This window comes from Xiphias gladius, chromosome 20, assembly GCF_016859285.1.
Source record: "Xiphias gladius isolate SHS-SW01 ecotype Sanya breed wild chromosome 20, ASM1685928v1, whole genome shotgun sequence".
NCBI classification, from domain to species: Eukaryota; Metazoa; Chordata; class Actinopteri; order Istiophoriformes; family Xiphiidae; genus Xiphias; species Xiphias gladius.
Genome location: NC_053419.1, coordinates 13,363,652 through 13,383,379, shown reverse-complemented (window position 1 = coordinate 13,383,379; position 19,728 = coordinate 13,363,652). Strand labels below are relative to the sequence as shown.

Below are 19,728 nucleotides of genomic sequence, written 5' to 3'. Positions count from 1 at the left end.
ATAATCATGTTCCAATATTTTCATGCAAGTATGCAAATTAATTCAGACTTTGTCTGTGCTTATAGTGAATTAAAGAGTCATAAGCTACTGAAGTTTTTTGGGAACATCAAACCTATATTTCTAAACTATAAGGCCAGCGGCTCAGTTGTGTGTGGCTCATGGGACAGATGAGGGTTAATCTGCTCAACCAGATCATGAGCCATCTGTAATTAATAGAAAGATCTGGAAAATGCTTTAAACAGGATGCGCTTAACATGAGCCTCACATATTGCATTCATGTATTGGCAGATAGAAAATAACATAACAAGATAGATAGAAGATAACATTCAAATAAATAACTTAATAAGCATAAATTTAAATACGTTTGCACAGTGGACATTGTACTGTATTATCTTAGCATAGCAACTGTTAATTTAACAAATAGCTCTTAACTGTTAAAACTCCTGTTTGCTAGAATAGAAAGCTCAACACTTGTATCAACATGTATGTATCATGACCAATTGAAATCTATTCACTGCGGATGTGCTTCAGTGTAAATGTGTAATGGGTTATAAATTGCCCTGTCAGGGTTGCTAAAGCAACACAGACAGTCCCCACATACGAGGGGAAGGCAGAGACGACAGTTAGGAATTCTGTTACAATCCACAGTTACTGTCAAAGCTCAAGGAATTCACCCAATGCACAGCACAGCAACACAACACAGAATGGCCCAAATCAGGCGGTTAAACCAAAATAAAAATGACAACACAGCCAGGTAACTGCAGTCCAGTCAAGTTCAGAAAACCGCCTCGTCAGACTCAAAGAAATCATTCTGTCAACAGTGGAACAAGCAAAACAGAAAGAGCAGAGCAGCCTAAAACAGACCAGTTCATCGGGGCCAACCCCCAGATGGATCCACTGGTATATCCACAGCCAAGCACAGCTCAGTCCAGTCCAATAGTAAGACTGCTTTCCAGATATTCGGAGCAGCATGTTTATACTCTAGGTACTCCTGTTTACGCTTCACGTCTACAAAATTACATCACATCATAAAGGAGGAAACTTTAATCAATCAGTTCTTCAGTAGCAGCCTTCTATGTCCCATCAGATTAAAATACCAAAGGTTGATTAGGGATAAATAAGACAACAGCCACTCACCCAACATGTATGCTGATTATGAAATAAAGTTATGCAGCACTAATGGGACAGTCACAGCTGTGTGCTTTGTTTAGTTACTGGTGATTGGATCCAAATGTGAACTGCTTCTGACAAACTGAGCTACATCGGCCAATTAAATGCAGTAGGGGAAAGGAAAATGCTCCTCTTAGCACCTCAGCTACACGCTGAGTTGGCACATGTCCGAGTAGCCTGTAATTAGTATGAACGACCTTACTGGAACAACTTGCTTTTACATCTTCTGAGCTTTACTTAGCAAGATACACAAGAGAGAACAGAGTTAAGACCTTCCTTCTACCTTTCAACCTTAGCTGTTCTTACTGAGGATGAAAGACCAATCATTCATATCAAAGGCCTCCTTGAAGAGCATAGCACAGAGAGCAGCTCACTGTCCAGAAGATCAGGCATGAGATAGCGGACGTAGCATAGGAAAACAGCAATTGGTGAAGGTGGCCAAAAATAGTTCGCCAACTACAAAAATCCCTCTCCATGCACATAAACATCACATAATACATAGCAGGGATATTAATTAATTATTTGGCGTCACTCTTGAAATTCAGAAATTTGCTTGTTTTTTTTCCAGAACAAAGGGTCACTCAGATTTTTTAGTGTATTCAAGAAGTCATTCTGAGTATTTAGAATCTTTGACCTGTAAGTCAAACTGAAGATAAGACTTCAAAATGTTCAAGTACCGAGTATAAGCATATCATATTTGGGATGCTCTGAACCCTTACCCAATTCCAATTCTTATACCGTTGAATTTTGGCTAATACTGAGCACCGATCTGAAACCAGCACTCTTTTTTAATTTGCATTTCAAAATCTGTCTACCCCATTGGATGAATCTGACTGGGGTCATTCTTGTATGTGAGATAATGAGGCTATCACTACACATAACTCTGTAACTATAAGTCAAGTGGAGACAATCATGTACCAACATTCATTTTAGGTTTGTCTAAATTTAGTAGTTTTATTGTTCTAGAAGGCTTATCCGTGTGTGTTTTTACTATTTAATTAATGACAGTGACAGAAACAGCATGCCATGTGGTAATGAGTCACATCTGGCCATCGCCCGATCCATTTAATAAGGTAATTACTGATACCATTACCAATGTGGTGTATCAGAATTTCTTTTTCCCCCAATTATTTACTTAACGCTGTGACATTTTCTAAAAAAAAAAACCAAAAAACAACATGGTGTATTTAAATATGTCACGAATCATACCACAAACATTCCACAAGTATAACTCTCATAACTAACAGCCTCAGTGTAATGCAAATATGTATGCTGACAAATGTAGGTTATCACACAATAAACGGAACTGGAGGACAGGTACATGCACGTAAGCTGAAATGTGAATACATACAGAGCTCCACATACAGCACACAGAAATGCAGAAACACATTACAGTAAGTGCATGAGGGCTACAGGTTGCACTAGGTCTCCATTTGAAATCCAGCCAAAAACTCACTGCTTTGATAATCAGCAGGGTCTCACCTGGTTCCTGCCCCTTTTGATGAACTAAGATAAGCTTTAGAGTGTGAAGTATTTACCAAATGGGCCTGAGACAGCCTCCGCTCCCATGCACGCCCCTGAATCCAGGTCTGGGTTTATGTAGACTGTTTAGTTAGAAATGATTGGTGGCCCTTCCTTTCACTCGCCTGCCTGGTACACCACTTTATAAAGACTGCACTTAAATTCTTGGGCCATCTGAGAGGAAGACGGCTGATGTAAACATAGTAAATAGCACATTCATCAGGTTCACTGAGTGCATGTCAACCAGATAGAACTTATCTGCTGCAAAGCAAAATTTTCTGCACAAAAAATTATTTTAGAAAACAGGGTAAACCTACCAAATCATCTACTTACAGTCAGATTGTTACAGTAATGGTTAGTGGGTTGGGATAAGAGACTGAATATGGTGGATGAATTTTATGAAAACTTCATAAAATATGAACATCCAATACGATAAAATGCATCAATCCAAAAATCTAGGAAATCAAAATGGTCTAGTCTAGAGAATCTGGTATTACAGTCCCCTGTAAAACTTCTCTTTTCATACCTCTCTAAACCCCTCTCTGTTTCTGTTTGTCCAGTAAATGTCAAAATGCCAAAAAATAACCTAAAATGTATATGTCATTTTGCAATATTACAGTAATTTATCTCAGTTATCAACAACTGATGACAATTACCATTAACAGCCACTTTCTTTTATCGAGAATTTCTTTTATCGAGTTTTATAAAGGTTTCTAAAGAGCGCTAACAACATTACACTCCAACATAACATGTATTTTCTATTCCCCTGCTTCATCCAAGTGCCCACTCAACACAAAATGTTGACAAACAAACTGTAGCTTTTATGGATACAACAGCTATTAAATGAAGTTATATGACAGCAAGGAACTGCTCAAATATGTGAATGGCCTCAAAAATTATTTTCATTGACTGAATCAGTTGAAGTTATTTTTGGGAATGGGAAAAAGGATAATTGAAGTACTTTAATCATTACCGTATACATTCTGAGAGATTAGTATAATTAACACAAATAAAATCATTGCCAGGGTTGTTGGCAGCTTGTACCAGTCTGCAAATTGTATTGTTTTTCGAGGCACTTTGGAGGGGAAATCTGCTGGATTTCTGTGCAGGACAACGGGTCAGCAGACAAGAAGAGGTTTTGCCGTCTTTCCAGTGAAAGGACGGCAAAACTTCAGAGTTCCTCACAATGGCAGATGGTGGAACGACTGAAAGGCCAATGGAAAAATCACTTCCAAATGTTTACCCTCTTCAGTAAAGTGAAAGAGAAGACGAACGTCCACAGAGTGATGCAAAGGAGGAGGTGGATTGTCTGTTCTAAACAGACTCTTTGACCCAAAGTGTCTGGGATCTTTCTTTCATGCTGCCTATAACGATATCGTCACCATGGTGAAAGTGATTGCAAATGTTATAGCTGTTTCGGTTTATAAAAGTTTATGTAGACTGAAGGATGACCTTAAATACAACAATGATAACTGCTAAACGGCAGACATCCATGCATATGTGGTTTATGCTGTTCACAATTTAATAATGACACCTACCGTCTTTGATTGACAATTAATACTGAACACTCAAAAGTCAAATTTACTTCAACTTTAAGACACTGTTTAACTCTGTCAGGTTGTGTGGACTGTCACCCTCTAACTACCACCAGAAACAAGTTTCCGAGTATCTAAAGAGGAGAGGACAAGTATAGTACCACCATCATCTACACAACAGGTTATCTAGAAAATGTGTTTTTAATTTTGAGAAACACTTGCACAAACAATAGTGTAAGACATTAGTGTGACAGAGACTGTTCTCAGCAAAGGCATTTCTTGGTGGTGAGTATACCAAAGTACTTTCAATAAATTGGCAGTGAGTATACTGATTTTTTTTTTAAATGCTATTTTTTAGCACTTTTAGTTTTCAAAGTAACCAACAGAGATCTAAGTCAATTCAATTTTAACATGCTGTCATTTTTCTTACTTCAGACAGTTGTGACATGACAGGGTCATGTAGCTCTCAGTTAAAAAAATGTGCGCAGACTTGAAAGCTTACAATCAAGTTTGAATTCAACAGTAACCCTTTTATTTAATTTTGAGAGCTGCAGGAGACATTATATTAAAGTTAGTGCAATACAATTACTAATGTTTTAATCTAAACCCTAAAATCTGATTTGAATCTGGTCATATTTAGGGTCATATTTTTTTTATAATTAATAAAAGCAAATTCTTTTTTTTTTTTTTTTTTTAATTTAATTTTCCCTCAGATAAAATGGGTCAACTAAAACACAGACCGCCCTCCCCTCCCCTCCCCTCCCCTCCCCTCCCCTCAGTTAGTACAACTGTGCAGCGGGGTGTGAACTTAGTGTGGATGCTGTGCCAAGGTTTGCAAGCTAACAGCAGCTGGCTGGCAGGGCAGGGGGATGCATAGGCACACACAAACCCAACTTTTGTCTCTTCCCCCTCTCTCAAACATGTTCACCCAGTGGCCCATGTGAAAGTGTCATACCTTAGCCAGGAGGACCAAGTTAGAAGCCATTAGCCTCTGTCAGACCTCACTGTTATGACTGCAGATACACAGTGCTAAATCTGTTGAAAAGGACTTGAAGGAGAGAAAGAAGAGGAGCAGGAAGCAACAAAAAAAGTTCTCTACTGAATACAGCACCTCTGCCCTTCATTTCAGCACCCATGGCTGGTTGCCCTCTCCAAATGGATTTCCGAGAAAGCAGGATTAGTCAAAAGTACATAGTATGCCAACATAGAACATAGCATATGCTTATTTTGTCCATAGGTAATTTAATTTCAAATATAACTCAATGGTAGAACATGTAAAAGCATCAATAGCTGTCCTGCTAAAGGTTTGTGGGAATGACTTGCAGTAAGAAAAGGTCACATTACTCCACTTTCTCTTAGTTTGCCTCAGACCATTTTTTAAAGTTTCCTCCTTTGCTTTCACTCCCCTCCATTACTCTTCTTGTCTTCCTCTGTATTTTCCCACAAGTAATGCTAGCGTTAATTTTTCATCCTGGATTAATATGGGGAAAATCTGTATTCTGCTTTGTTGCTAGGATATGACGAGCTTCAGAGACACAGTCATTTAAAAGGAAAAATGTCTATTAACTGCAAGAGGACTGGGCTATTTGACATTTGTTTTCAGTTATAGAGAAAAGAAAAAATAATTTCTCTTTCTGAGTGAACTGATATCAATTCAAATAACATTTTGGGTGATTTTTGTAGACTTGTGTTTCTAGCATTATTATTCAATAATTATCAATGGCAGAGGCTGCTGACTGCACAGTTCTGGATTAGTCTCTCCAAATTCCTCTGGTGTACACAACTATATATATGCGCTGTTAAAAATTACTTCCACACATTTGAATACGAGCTAAAATAAATAATAGAATGATGTTCTAATCAATTGGAATAAGTCTGTGCTGGGGTCAATAGGTGGTTAAATAAATCTCCATATCAGCCCTGTCAAATCTTTGCGGCTGTCAAAATGTGACATCAAACTTCTGTTGTGTTGACAAGGAGAGGTAATCATACAAAAATATTTTAAGGCTGAAGTTTTTGTTTGAGCACAGACTACTTACGTGCAGAAGAAACGACATCCACATTGGATTCGTTATGTTTTCATCATGTTTCATTGTGGATTGTCTTTTCCACTGTGCATCATTTTGGGTCATTTTGGTTTGTAGCCAACATATCAACCAGCTGAATACCATCTTGTATGAGAGCATTTGTGGTTGTGGAGACTGACGAACTTACTGCATTGGTGACTTCTATTTCATAGACTCTCTGAAAGGAAGCTCGGTCAAAGAAAACCAGTTTCCCATTTCCCTCATTTTTCTTCACTGACGTCCCACTTACAAGAAGCTTGTCATCTGGGCTAAAACAGCAGTCAGTCCTAACAGGGAAAATTACACACATGAAACATCAGTTCATAATGCACGCATAACAAAAACAGCAAACAGGCAGATTGTAATTGAGATGACATTTAAAAAGTCTCACATGGCAAAGTAGTTGGTCAATCCAGTAGCTACATTCACAGGCTTCCTGAAGTTGCGTATATCCCACATCTTCAGAGTGTCATCACCTAGAAAAGAATATATGTAGACAACAGGTAAAGTGTAAATTGTCAGGTTTAAGCAACAGAAAGTCACCAAAGTGGAACTTTATTGAAGATTATTTACTTTACTATTGTGCACCACCTTTTCCTTACAATATAGCAAGGCAATGAGAGTTATTGTTCATTTACATTATAGAAATATATCGGATGAAGGAATCTTACAAAGAGTTATTACTGTTTATCTTTGTCTTATCAGACTCACAAAAGATATATACACAAAAACACGAGTTTCTTACATAATCTAGTCAAGAGGTTTCTATTTTTTTTGTTGGTGGTGGTCGCTGTTTATATGCAAACCCAGGAAGAGATTCGCTACTTCTCTGCTTAAAAGTCATCGCTTTGGATCAGCAATCAAGCATTGGACCTAAGATCTGGAGGCTGTGAGCTTGGCTACTGATGAATGCAAATTCATCATGAGCAATAGCTGGCTGTGGGGTTTGGCAGATAAAGCTAAGGTCTTTTTCCTACCTCCACGTGAAGCGAGCATCATGCCATCATAAGAAAAGGAGAGGCAGGAGGTGTCTGATCCTGGAGTGTGTGCTTGCCGACAGTGGAATTTTGTATGGACCTAGGAGGAAAGAGAGAAAACAATGGCTTGACCAAACTGATTTGTACAGGGTCTGGTATAGTTTATGTAACAACTGCAGTTTCAGTCTCCGGCCTATGTAAATACATATGAAAGTGAAAGTCAAGCACAGAGGTCATGATGACAGGAAGTCACTCCTGTTTGTCTACTGATAGACTTGTACAAGTAACAAAAATAGAAATACTTGAGCAAATACAGTTTCAAATTTATTTATATACTGTTGATATTCATCACAAACAAGTTTCATAAGACATTACAGAGAAAGAAAAAAAAAAACTCACTAGTTGAAATTGACCATTAGTTACAGAAGAAAATGAAGTGCAGTCCTGGCTCTCTCTGCAGTTTCCATAAATATGCTGCTGTGGTTACTACTGATCATCAATATTAAAAAGAGTTCTTATAATCTCCTGATTAACTACACTATGAACCTGCCAATGCTTTGCTTCACTATCAGACATTTCAGTCTGTCACTGCAGTAACAGAAAGACCTTTTCATTCTCTCTGTCTTCAAAACAACACACGGTTTTCATTCCCTCCATGAACACCGTACTATATATTTAACTATGAAGGCCACTACAACTTATGAAATACCAGCAACTTTACAAACTGTACCACCCACAATCTTTAGCAAAACTACAGACCACAGTGATTACCTTGGAAAGCTTAGGTGCTTGTGTGGCATTTTGATTTTTCCTTTGGTCCTACCTGAAGTAGTATTATAATATTCCTACTGCGTACTTTTTACCAGCCCATAACACACAACAGACACCCCTCTAACTGCAGCTCTGGGCTAACATTGCCCTTTTGATTTCTCTTATTATTAGCCATCCTTAAACAAGTGTTATGTCCAAAGTCTGAACCAGTACAAAGAACTATTTTGAAGTGTTACATCAAAATATCAACCACCAGGATCTTACAAAATATGGACAATGATGCTTGCTTGAAAAAGTGCTTTGAAAAAAAAATCTCCTGTAAAAATGTGGGGAAGCAAGTAAAGAAGTAACATCGTCCTCTCCCTAAAATAGGGTATGGGAATGCCACTTTACTGATATTTTGGAAACAATGATAAATTGCCCTATGCTCAATTCAAAAGTCATCAACTTCTCATCTACACAGCTATTTCCAAGATAGCCTGCCATTCGATGTACTTCCTCAGTGCTCACTCAGAGTAAGTGGTGTACTACTGTAGTGCAAAGTGAATGTGTGCCGAGCCTGCAGCTCCAGGCTGGAAATAACCCAGCTCAAAACTACCCCTAACACAGATAATTTTCTTTATCTTTCTTACAAATACACACAAAGGAACAGCAAAAAGAAAAGCTGTGTAAAAGTACAGGGCCATTCAAAATTTGAACAATGAAACGTAATGAAAAAGGAGATGACCAGTAAATAAATTCAATGATGATAAAAATTCCTGTTACTCCAGCTAGCCTTAAGTTTATATAAAAAAATCTATGTCTAAGTAAAAAGCAACAATAGAATTTTTATATTTTCTTCTAGTTTTTTTATTCTGGATTTTACAATTAGGGCTGCTACTATTATTTTCATTGTTGATTAATCTGATATTTTTTTCAATTAATCAATTTATTATTTAGCCTATAAAATGCCCATCACAACTTCCAAGAGCCGATGGTGATGTCTTGTCTTGCTTGTTTTGTCCACCGAACAGTTCAAACTGGAAAGACATTTGGTGTATAGTGGCATTTTTGACATTTACTCATTTTTACATTTTTGCTTGATAAATTACCCAAAATAATCGAATAATTGTTTCAGCAATATTTGAATGCCTTGTTGCCTGTGTCGTCTCTCTGCTTCTTCCCACATTTACTCCCCAGTGCCTTAGTTTTACCTGGGCTGAGTGCAGCCAGATTACAGAGATCGATCATTACTAAACACTGGTGAAGCAATACTCTGGGAAGTAGGCTTGCTAACACTCAAACAAACATAACCTTGGTTTATACGGCTACATTTTCATTAATTCTAAACGGAATGCAAATAAATCAGTGAAAAGGGAATTGCAGCAATACAGGCTTTTGACCAAGAAAGGTGGATAAGGAATCTGAAGTGAGCACAGAGTGTAGAAGACAGATAAGATAGAGAAATATAGAGAAAAGCTGGCAAAAAGAGCAGGGGAGAGTGGAGCGAGAGGTGAATGAATGATGTGTCCTCATGATACAAGAAGGAAACAAGGCCATACTTTACTTCCAAAGTAAATGGAGAGAAGTTATTAACTTGGACGAGACAGATAACACTGTTACCTTGAACTGTAGATAACATGGATTCCACTTTTCAGGCATGGCCACTTAACCTCTTTAGTTTCCCCAAGGATAATTTTCTGCTTCGTTTCATCATCATTTTAATCATATATTACCTTTGACTCAATTCCATTTTCCTCAATTGTTATCTTACATTATCTGCCTCTTCTATTATTTGCTGCACTAAAATTGAGTTGGTTGAGAAAGTCAAGAGGTCAATTTAATGTAAAAACTACATTTTCTAATCTTACAGCAGGTGTGGAACAGAGTGGCCATAGGCTATCTCAGGCCTAATAACTAGCAGCTAAAGTATAATGTTTAAGGCTTAAATACAGTCAAACAAAGAATAGTCTAGCTTTAGGGTACAAAGTGACTGGGCTTAGAGAATTTTCTGCTTTTTTTGATCAGCCTAAAACAAAGACACTGAGGGCCCCATTTCAATCATTCAGCCACAGTGACCACTGCCACTGCTGTGTTGCACATGGACAATGGAAGCTTATGCAAACACAAAATTTCCATTCATATAACTGTGAATGAATCTATACATGGTAGGCACAAATAGGTTGGGTGGGATTAACGGACTATGAACAAGAGGGTATGCTAATGAACCATTTTCTTGTAATTATCTTGTCTGAGCTGTTGCACGAAGCTCAAAGGCAAATCATAAAAATGGGTCTAGCAGAGAAAATAGCCGGGGCTACTTATAAAGTTTGTAGGTATTTTTAGGTGCAGAGTTACAGGTCGAGAGTATATGGCATCAAACATGTAGATATTATACCATAAATATACTGCAAGGACAAGCTGATGAAATTTCCTTGATATAACTTCAGAGAGAATTACAAAATTGCATTTGTTTTTTTTTCTAAAATAACTTGCTTCAAAACCACAGTTACCAAAGGTCAACTAGTAAGAAAATTTATTAGCTCTTATTCGACTCATGATGAATCATTCCACAAAAAGGTTTTTTCTCTGTTCATCTGACGACTTTTTTTCTTATTGCGACTTAAAGTCTGACATCTTTCTAAGATTAACACCATCTGTTGTTAGCACAAACCATGTTTTAACCCCTTTTGTGTTATATTTTTGTGCTATGTTACACTGTCCTCAATCTCTGTTTTGTTTGCGCTGAAGATAAATGTTTCCTGCATATCCACTGATATATTTAAGAACATAGACGGCTTACAGACAAACAGGTCGAATTAGACATAACCCCTACCCCCCCCCTCATTACCAGAGGTAATGATCAAAAGAAAAACAGACACAGCAAGGCAGAGGAACATACAATTATAACAGAAATACCAGATAAATGGGAAGGCCAATACATTTCTTAATTATTACGTAACTACGAATCAGAAAAAAGTAGCATCTTTAATAGGTAGTTTGTGGTTGTTCTAGCTGCTTATTGCAGACATACACCCACTCCTGCTATTTGTAGATCATATACTGCTGTTGTGAAAGCCTGAGTGTTTATTGACTATCCTGATGTTGGCTGGCATTGGTACATGCCATGGTGTTTGCTTCCTGTGATAATCTACACAGCCGGTTTGTGAAACTGGATTCTCATATACTGTTTGAAACTTCCCTCACACCTTGTGACATCCTCTGTGAGCTGTGCCCTTCACTCTTGCCAACAAGTATCAGGATAAATTTTCACAATTTTATCAAGCCAATGTCATATTTAAAAAAAAAATAAATAGATTTTTCATGTATACCAATTAATATAACATTGTACATACATACATGCATATGCACACTGATATGCGCATACACACTGGGACCTGATCCACATCTATGCACATGCGGCAGCAGGAGTTGATAAATAGCTGAAGGAACACAGCATTGGGTTTCATCCTCAGCAGACTATGACAGCTATCTACCACAAGGCCAACTGTTCCTAACCACACTATCTGAGTATCATTATATAAATACTGCGGTGCTCTACATTTCTCCTACCTCCATATTTTTAAATCCACACACCTGAAAGACTTAATGATGCCCACTGTGCACTCAGTTGTAAAATCTCACTCTGACCTTTGTTACTTTCTGAGAAGCAAGTGGCCAAACCGCAGTCCTGAACAGCTGCTCTGATCTTTCATGGAAATCAACAAGTGGTGATGTGAAGTGAAGCTGTGTGTGTGTTAGAGGATCACACTGGATTGAGTGTCCAGATAATCCAATAGTAGGCCATATTAAAGTAAATGTATCCCTCTATGTCTCAGCTACACACTGTGCAAAAAAATGGGATTCTATACTGTTTTTGCCAAAAACTTGTTCTGGATTAAAACATGGGTAAGGGATGAGTAAAACACTGAAAGCTGTAGTATTCCTTTGATGAAAAGCATCTCTTGAAAGTCCTTTACTGACTCCACATGTAGAAAGGGCTGATGGGAGGAAGAATCTGCTGCAGGAATAAGATCTGGTGTAAATGTTTATGATCAAGCTGTCTTTAGATAGCCTGGTGGACCAGTTTGATTGCACTTCAAATGCTTCCATGATGACAGGTTCAGTCTGTGTATGCACTCTAGCTGGTTATCAAATCCTAGACAACTTGAAGGTCTACTGTAATTGTCTGTTTTAATCTCCCACAGCCCCATCTTTTATGACCCACAGAGTTACTAGCACTAATACTGTGCAGAGTGGCATTAGTGTGTTGAGGGTCCTTTAAGGGTGGTGACTGTAACTGATGTGCTGTCCAGAACTGGTGGTCAGTTTATGCAGGTGACAATAAGCTATGTGCAACTGGAACAAAAAGTGAGTGTTGAGTCGAGAAAAAGGACCCTGGAATCTTGATTTGTTTAATAAAAACAAGATGGGCTGAAAGGAAGAATCATAAAGGATCAAAAATAAAGAAAAAAACTTGCCACACATCAAAATTCAACTCTGGACCAACTTAAAACTTCTTGGGGATCTCTGGTTTTTCTCTTAATTTAGGATAGATTCTAGTGTCAAAGCCAGACTATGAAGACAAAGTTTGAAAGAAAGTTTGCCATGTCATCTCATGATAACCACCCCCCCCTTTGTAGTTTAACAAAACCACCTCTTTTGGGGTCCCACTCTGAAGTCTGGAAATATCTAAGTCCACCAATGACATCATAGCATTCCTCAGGTCTCTGTGGTAATGTTTTGGAACAAAGTCCTGCACCCTCAATGCACTAAGTATCAGAGTGCACATTACCTGGCAACCATTTAAATGCAGTCTTGTAATTCTGGCACCGACCCCTCTGGTCAGAGAATGAGCATGCAATCACTCTCTATGGCAGTCCACTAAAAGAGACCTACTTGACTCCCATCACAGGATCAATCAACCAATGTCAGGGTTCAAGAGCACGATGTGTCATCCTCAATAGCTTCTTTTCAGGCTGAGCTCTAGATCAAGGTCATGTACATGATTGATCGTGATTGATCTGCCTGCATATTCTGTCCATGAGTAATAACGGCGATACAACAGGAGATAGGCTTTGTTTGAGTGGGGGAGGGAGCTGCAATAAAAGCACTGAGAGGTCAACTCCTTTTTAGGCTTGTGGCTGAATTTGAGTCAGCAGCACAGGTTGCTGATTAGGGCAGAGGGCACCGACTAAATTCTTGAGCCATTCAGACAAGAGAGGCTCCAGTGGTCAGGCAACAGACATGACTATTGTAAGCTGCTATGGGACGCAGGGTAAATATTTAGTTTGGAGAAGGAGGGGTAATAAATTTTGAGAGCTTTAACCCAATCATTCGAAGCCTGCTGCTATGAGCAGCCCAGGATTATAATGATGGGTGAGTGGAGGAGAGGCAGGAGTCTATACAACCTGGGTACATAGAAGCACAGACACTCTTACAGTAGGAAAGTAGTTAAGGAGAAAAAGAAATCCCCCATCCAACTACACTGTTTGTGTCTCCTGTGATTACAAAGTTGACTGTTGGAGTAATTTTTATGTAGCCTACTTCTCATTTGACTAATCTGGATAAGCCCCTCTGTCCAATCAGGCTGTTCCAACTCACTAGCTACGGCTTAATTGTCACTGTCGCTATTCTCATATGAAGTAACAGAAGCACTCAACCTTGTCCACATAAAGGGTTGGACAGATGAAAGGATATGAAGTGGATCAAAAGAATTAGAGTAGAAATGTGCCAAAACCTCAAGGGCAGAAAAAACAACTTCTTGTTTCTGGTTCATGAAAGTAGACTCACACCCAGTTGTTAAAAATCTATATTCTCCTGATACTGGTGGTCTTAGAAAGCATTAAGCAATATCTGTTCGTAGTCTATCAATTTTATTTTCCATCTTAAAATGTGGGTCTATAGTGTTTTATGACTCCTAGGTGAGTAACTTGTGAAACCGTGTTTGCAAAAGAGCTGGCCATAATGTAAAACATTACCACACTAGAACAATGCTTGCAAAATGTCATCTTTAAAACTACTGAATTGTGAGTGCTGCAAGTCCCCTTAACCCTCTCTAAATAGAAACACTTCACCACCTTTTTTTTCCCCTCTCTTCCCATCTGTGTTGTGGTGGTGTGTCTTGTGTGTGGAAAAGCAAGTGAGCGATGGGCTGCCAACCTCTCTCTGTCACTGATCATCAGGAAACAACAGCAAGTGATATCCCTCTGCTGCCCAGACCCTGACCAGAGAGGTCTCACTGTGTCAGCCATCAAGAAGACAGACTCATGCGTAGACAGGCAGGCATGGGTTAAGGAGTAACCATCAGTGATGTAACAATTTAGTGCTAGAAGATCTACTGGATGAAAGATGGAGGAAATACATTCTCCAGCCAGGAATGGAAGTAATTTCTATCCACGATTTGTCAAATAACTCAAGTGAAAACAGCCAAATAAATGGAGAGCAATGCTTCCCGGGAGCCAAGATCAACTATTACCTCAACAATGTGAATCTTGAAGAATGGAATAAACACTTTGATCACTTAATTACCTAATTAACTAATAGCGGAAAATCTACAGAGCGAAATTGTGATGGGGCCTCCCAGCAACTTTCATGTAGCTCAACTCAATCACATCAGTTAATTCAGTTACATAACCAGCTATCTGTTGTCATGCTAGCGATGTGGCTCTAGGGATGGTGATTCTGTCTGTCAGTCTGTCCAACACTTTGGTGATCCCTAGACTTTTTCTCCAGTGTCACCATAAGGTTGACATTTGTGGTTTTGAGTAAACTGTCTCAGTAACTATTGGATGGATTGTCATTAAATTTGGTACTCACAATAATGTCCCCATCCGCAAGAAGAGAAATCCCTTTGGTGTTCCCTTACCATTTCCTCTAGTGTCATCATCGGATCAAAATTTTAGTAGTAGCAGTTTGGATTAATACCTTTCAACTAATTACATTCCCATCAGCCTCAGTTCTGCTTTTTGTTTAGAGCCAGTTAGTGAATACTGGCGTGCTAACACACTAAACTTAGTTGTGAAAATGGTAAATATTATTGTTAACATCAGCATGTTGGCAATGTCATTGTTAGAATCATTCCAGTGTGGTAATGCTTAAGTTAGCATTTAGCTTACAGCATCAACGTGTCTAAGTACAGCCTCACAGAGCCTCTAATATGGCTTTAGACTTCTGTTTCTCAAGAGTTTGGATACATCTAGAGCGACCCTGGCAGAAGCTCACTGCCAAATACCTGGTTAGTGTGACAACAGGGTCAATACAGGTCAGACAGGGTATTTAATAATAATGTCAACTACTCCTAGTTTGGACAAATGCATTTTAAAGCCAGGCATTCAAATTCTGGTCAGTGTTGTTAAACTCTGACCCCACTGGCCTGTGACCGGACGACCTGAGTTCCATGACTCTGTATCCAAAGCCATAACAAAACAGACATCCTATGTTTACAACCACACTGTTTGCACATTTTTGTGGTTGGTATGTGTGTGTGTATTAAGACTCACGCTGAGGTTTCTGTCCCAGATCTGGATGGTGCCATCTTGGCAGCCTGCTGCAATGAGCTTCCCATCACGGCTGTAGGTGCAGCATGTGGGTGTGACCTTCTTTCCCTGGTGGGAGCGGGGTTTAAACACAGACTTGTGCTTCTTCTCCGAGTTCAAGTCCCATGTGCGCACAGTGCTGCAGACAGACAGAGAATTTAATTTTTCCTTACCCAACTGTCATGAATCAGGCATAAAATATCTGCACCTCAAAACCTATGTAGTCATTAACACCAGGCACCACCATAATAAATCAGAATCATAGAGAGATACAGTGTGCCCCAGTCATTCTTATGAACATGAGGTTAGGCAGCTATGTGTTGCAGGGTGAGGGGTTAGCAAACAGCAGAACAGTAGATCAGTCTGACAGGCATGCCTGAAGCTTCCATGAAATTCTGATTCTCTCTCCTACATCTGTTGAACACATTACACAATTTGGACCACTGAGAACGAGGACTTTTCATATGTCTGTGCCGAGGTAGTGATAGAACAAACTTAATATACCCTCTGATGCACCATTAATACAATACTGTTCTGTAGGAGGTAGTACTGTATGTTGCGGTCAGAATGGTAAGAGAAAGGCAAGTAATGAAGGAAGACAGACCGGCTGGTCAGGGGTTCATCCCACAGAAAGACAATGATCCAAAACATTAGAAGAAAAGAACTACACGGTGGCTTCACATGATTGAAGACCAGCAGAGTCTCCAAGCTTAAACCCCATAGAGCTGGTTTGGGATGGCAAAGCAACCTGCAAGTGCAACACACACACATCTTCTGCAACATCGACAGGTTCAGGCTGTGTATGTAACTTCCTGAACACTATTTGATTTGTAGAGAGACTGTAGAGAGAACCACGAGTGTGTTCGGCTGCTGGATGAGTGAAAAATTTAGATTAAATTTTGTTCAACAAAAAGATTCCATGATCCCTGCTTTTTAAAATATCCAAATGTTTAATTTTCTATGCCTTAATTTCAGAAACACTGAGACATTGAATTACGTATATTTAAACAGCTCGGGAAAAAAAGGTGTTCTAAGACTTTTGACCGGTAGTGTATGTACAAATGAAAATTTCCAAAAATGTCATCCAATGTAAACTCAACAAGAATCCCTGATGGTTACAGATTTATATATCATATAACACTGAACAGATTAACCTGATTTAAATGTTGTTTAAACAATAATAATGCACTTAATTTTTACATCAAGCCAGTAACAAAATTACATTTCCACTTAAACAGTGCACAAGAAGAAATATAGTATGGCCAAGTCTCCCATCAATCACAGAAGGAAACACAAAAAAAAACAACTGTAACTTTAGTGTGAATTACCTGTTAAAACAAGGGGGGAAAAAGATGAAAAAAATCCCTGGAGCAAACAGATTATTTAGGCTAATCCAAGCAGTTATCAGTATTTCCAAATACTTTGAATTTCAAACCTGTCAGGGCCTTGATGAAATCACAGGAAAATCAAAAAGTGAATAACAGATGTTGCAGTGATCAAAGAATAAAAATACGTTAAAAAAAAAAAAAAAAAAAAAAAAAGAAGATAAAAAAAAAATGACAGTGGACAAACTGAGGTGCCTACCAGTATCACAAGTCACTTTAAGAGATGTAAATCTCCACATATATTTATTGAAATTCATGACTATACATAAAAACGTTTAGCCAACCTCTCACACACCCATACCAACACTCATGCCAGACAGAGTGTGTCCAAATGTGTCTGTGACCCACTGCTTGCTTTAGTGAGCATCATGACCTTTGGGTCATGAGGTTAGCAGAGGAGTATAAACACACAGGCAGGGCTGCTACTAACAGCCAGGAAAAGATTCTTCCGTGGCTGGATACAAAGTCTCTCTCATTCACTCACACTCACACACACACACACACACACACACACACACACACACACACACACACACAGAGTTTGGATAAGTCTAACAATGTGATACAAATGCCAGCTGAAGACATATGGTTTGAGTGAGAACTGGCAAGGGTCAAATAAAACTCTGTTTGATGCATAGTTGTGTTTAAATCCACATAAACCAAAGCTGTTCATAAATCAAAAATCTCTTGCTGGAAAAAAAAGTGTAAAAGCCACATATATAAAGGACGTTGCCTAGTACAACATGAAAGCTTTTGCGCTGTACAATACGTGTTTACATGAGCAGATATACATTACATGTATATGTGTGAGAGTGAATAGGAAAGAGAGATAGCCATGGACTGGATGACAAATTGGTCCACCTGCAGCCTCACACAGACATCTCTATTTTGTTTACGGAAGAATGCTGGCATCTGTCAAGCCAATAAAGACAACATAACCTTTCGTGTAACGCACAAAAGCCTGGAATGCTATTTATTGTAGGGGCTCTTTCCAAAACATGGCATTGCTGGCTGTCAAGTGGATAGAGCCGAGAGGATGGAGCCCACCAGTGTTGAGCCAACTACGAACACAGACTGAAAACTGCACACCCTCACTCAGAGCAGACAGACAGAGAGAGGGTAGGGAAGGGTGAACTGTCAGCTCTAATATTTGATACATTAATTTGGTTAATTAAAGTGTAATAACTTTCCCTCCCCCATTAGAGTAACAAAAATCAAAAGATAAATAAAAAGAAAATTAACTGCAGCATCACCTAATTAAAGCTGCACCTTTTATTCCAGAGGGAAACATCTGGGGCAGTCTCAAACCTTATTCTCTCAGAGAAGGTGGTTGTTTTTGAAAAGGTAATAACGAAAGAGTATGAGATGTCAAAATATTCATATGCGGCATGAAACAACAACCAAAAACATTTAAGGGCAGTACCTTCACCCTTTTACTCCACCCTGCTAACCTGTTTTCCCTTCAATCAGCAGCCCCATTTTTCCCACACAAACGCTTCAGAGACAAAGGGGTGAATGAAATAAAAATGAGACCCATACATCCTCAGTCATGCATGTGCACTTTACGAGGTAGCACCGTCGTTCACACTTCAACTGAGGAGTGACAACTCCCCTGGCCCCAGATTTTATCTGTTTGACAGGTCATAGGCCTAGTGGAAGTCATGGTTGCTAGGATATTTTTTTCAGATGATGAGATAAGGAAAAAAGAGGGAAAAGAAAGGCATTCATCTTGTATAAGGTTGTTTATTGGTCAAATTCCGGCAATGGAGCTAGGCTGTGTTTCCTGATGAGCGGTTGACTGACTAACTGGGGTTCTGTTATGAGAAAAGCGGATTAGGAGAAAAGATGCTCTATCTTTCATCACAGCTGAAGAAGACAAAGTGGGGAAATAACAGAGGGATTTGAGAGGTGTCATATGCACAGTGACATTCAAGCAAAGAAGCAAAAAACGAAACACTGTGGTCTAAAAGAGATGCACTGTGAGTACAATGAGGTGCTGTTTCAAGTAAATTCACTATATTATTACTGTGGCTCCAAGCTAGACGATAAACCTAAAGGGGCCTTAGCAGGGAAGGTAAGAGCACACACTACAGGTACAAAATGCTTGACTCAAGAATTACAAGAAGACAGCTCTTCAGACTTAAATCAAACAATCTGGTTGATAAGACGCTTTCCTACTGGACCTCCCCATAAGGAAGTGTACTGATGTTCAGTTCAATAAGATAAACACACACACGCACACACTAAAGAGCCAAAAGTTACCGTCAGTCAAAAATTCAGCCATGAATGTGAATTGAACAAGGATAAATGCAGTCCTTAAAGGAACGGTATGTGCGTTCTTGGCCAGGATATGGAACAGTTGCATTGTAAGGGGGGCAACAGTTGGAGATGCGCTGGACTGTGGATGAACCTGATGTGTCAAACTGTGCGAATCGCCCCAACACGCCAACACACACTTCGTGGTGTCTCACTCTTCATCCCTGTTCTGCCGCACATCACATCAACAGTAATGCCCTTTCTTCAAAAAAATCTAAAATAAGCTATCACCAGGTGTATGGCTTAAAATACTGAAAAATAGATTACCTACTTACTTGATAAGATCAGTATGACAGAAATGATCACACAGAATACAAAACTTTAGAACTGTATGAAATACTGACTTATACAAAGCTTTAAGAAAAATATATTGAACACAGGTGCTGACTACTCCTGCGCAAAAAAACATAACTGATTACTGGGATTAATCCACAGAATTTCATGAATCTTCTGTGTGCTCCTGTTTTGTT

General features: G+C 39.0%; 1 protein-coding gene across 2 annotated transcripts in view; it reads right to left on the bottom strand.

The window, feature by feature from the left end:
- Nucleotides 1-19,728, bottom strand: part of LOC120806125 (WD repeat-containing protein 70) — a 39,020-nt gene that overhangs the window by 7,863 nt on the left and 11,429 nt on the right. Inside the window, exons 10-13 of one of the 2 annotated variants that reach the window (XM_040156891.1) lie at nt 15,522-15,696; nt 7,270-7,369; nt 6,684-6,768; nt 6,441-6,579 (exon numbers count right to left, since the gene is read on the bottom strand). In XM_040156891.1, coding sequence (XP_040012825.1) covers nt 6,441-6,579; nt 6,684-6,768; nt 7,270-7,369; nt 15,522-15,696 — 499 coding nt within the window. The remainder of the gene's footprint in view (nt 1-6,440; nt 6,580-6,683; nt 6,769-7,269; nt 7,370-15,521; nt 15,697-19,728) is intronic. The other variant, XM_040156892.1, reaches the window with a different exon arrangement.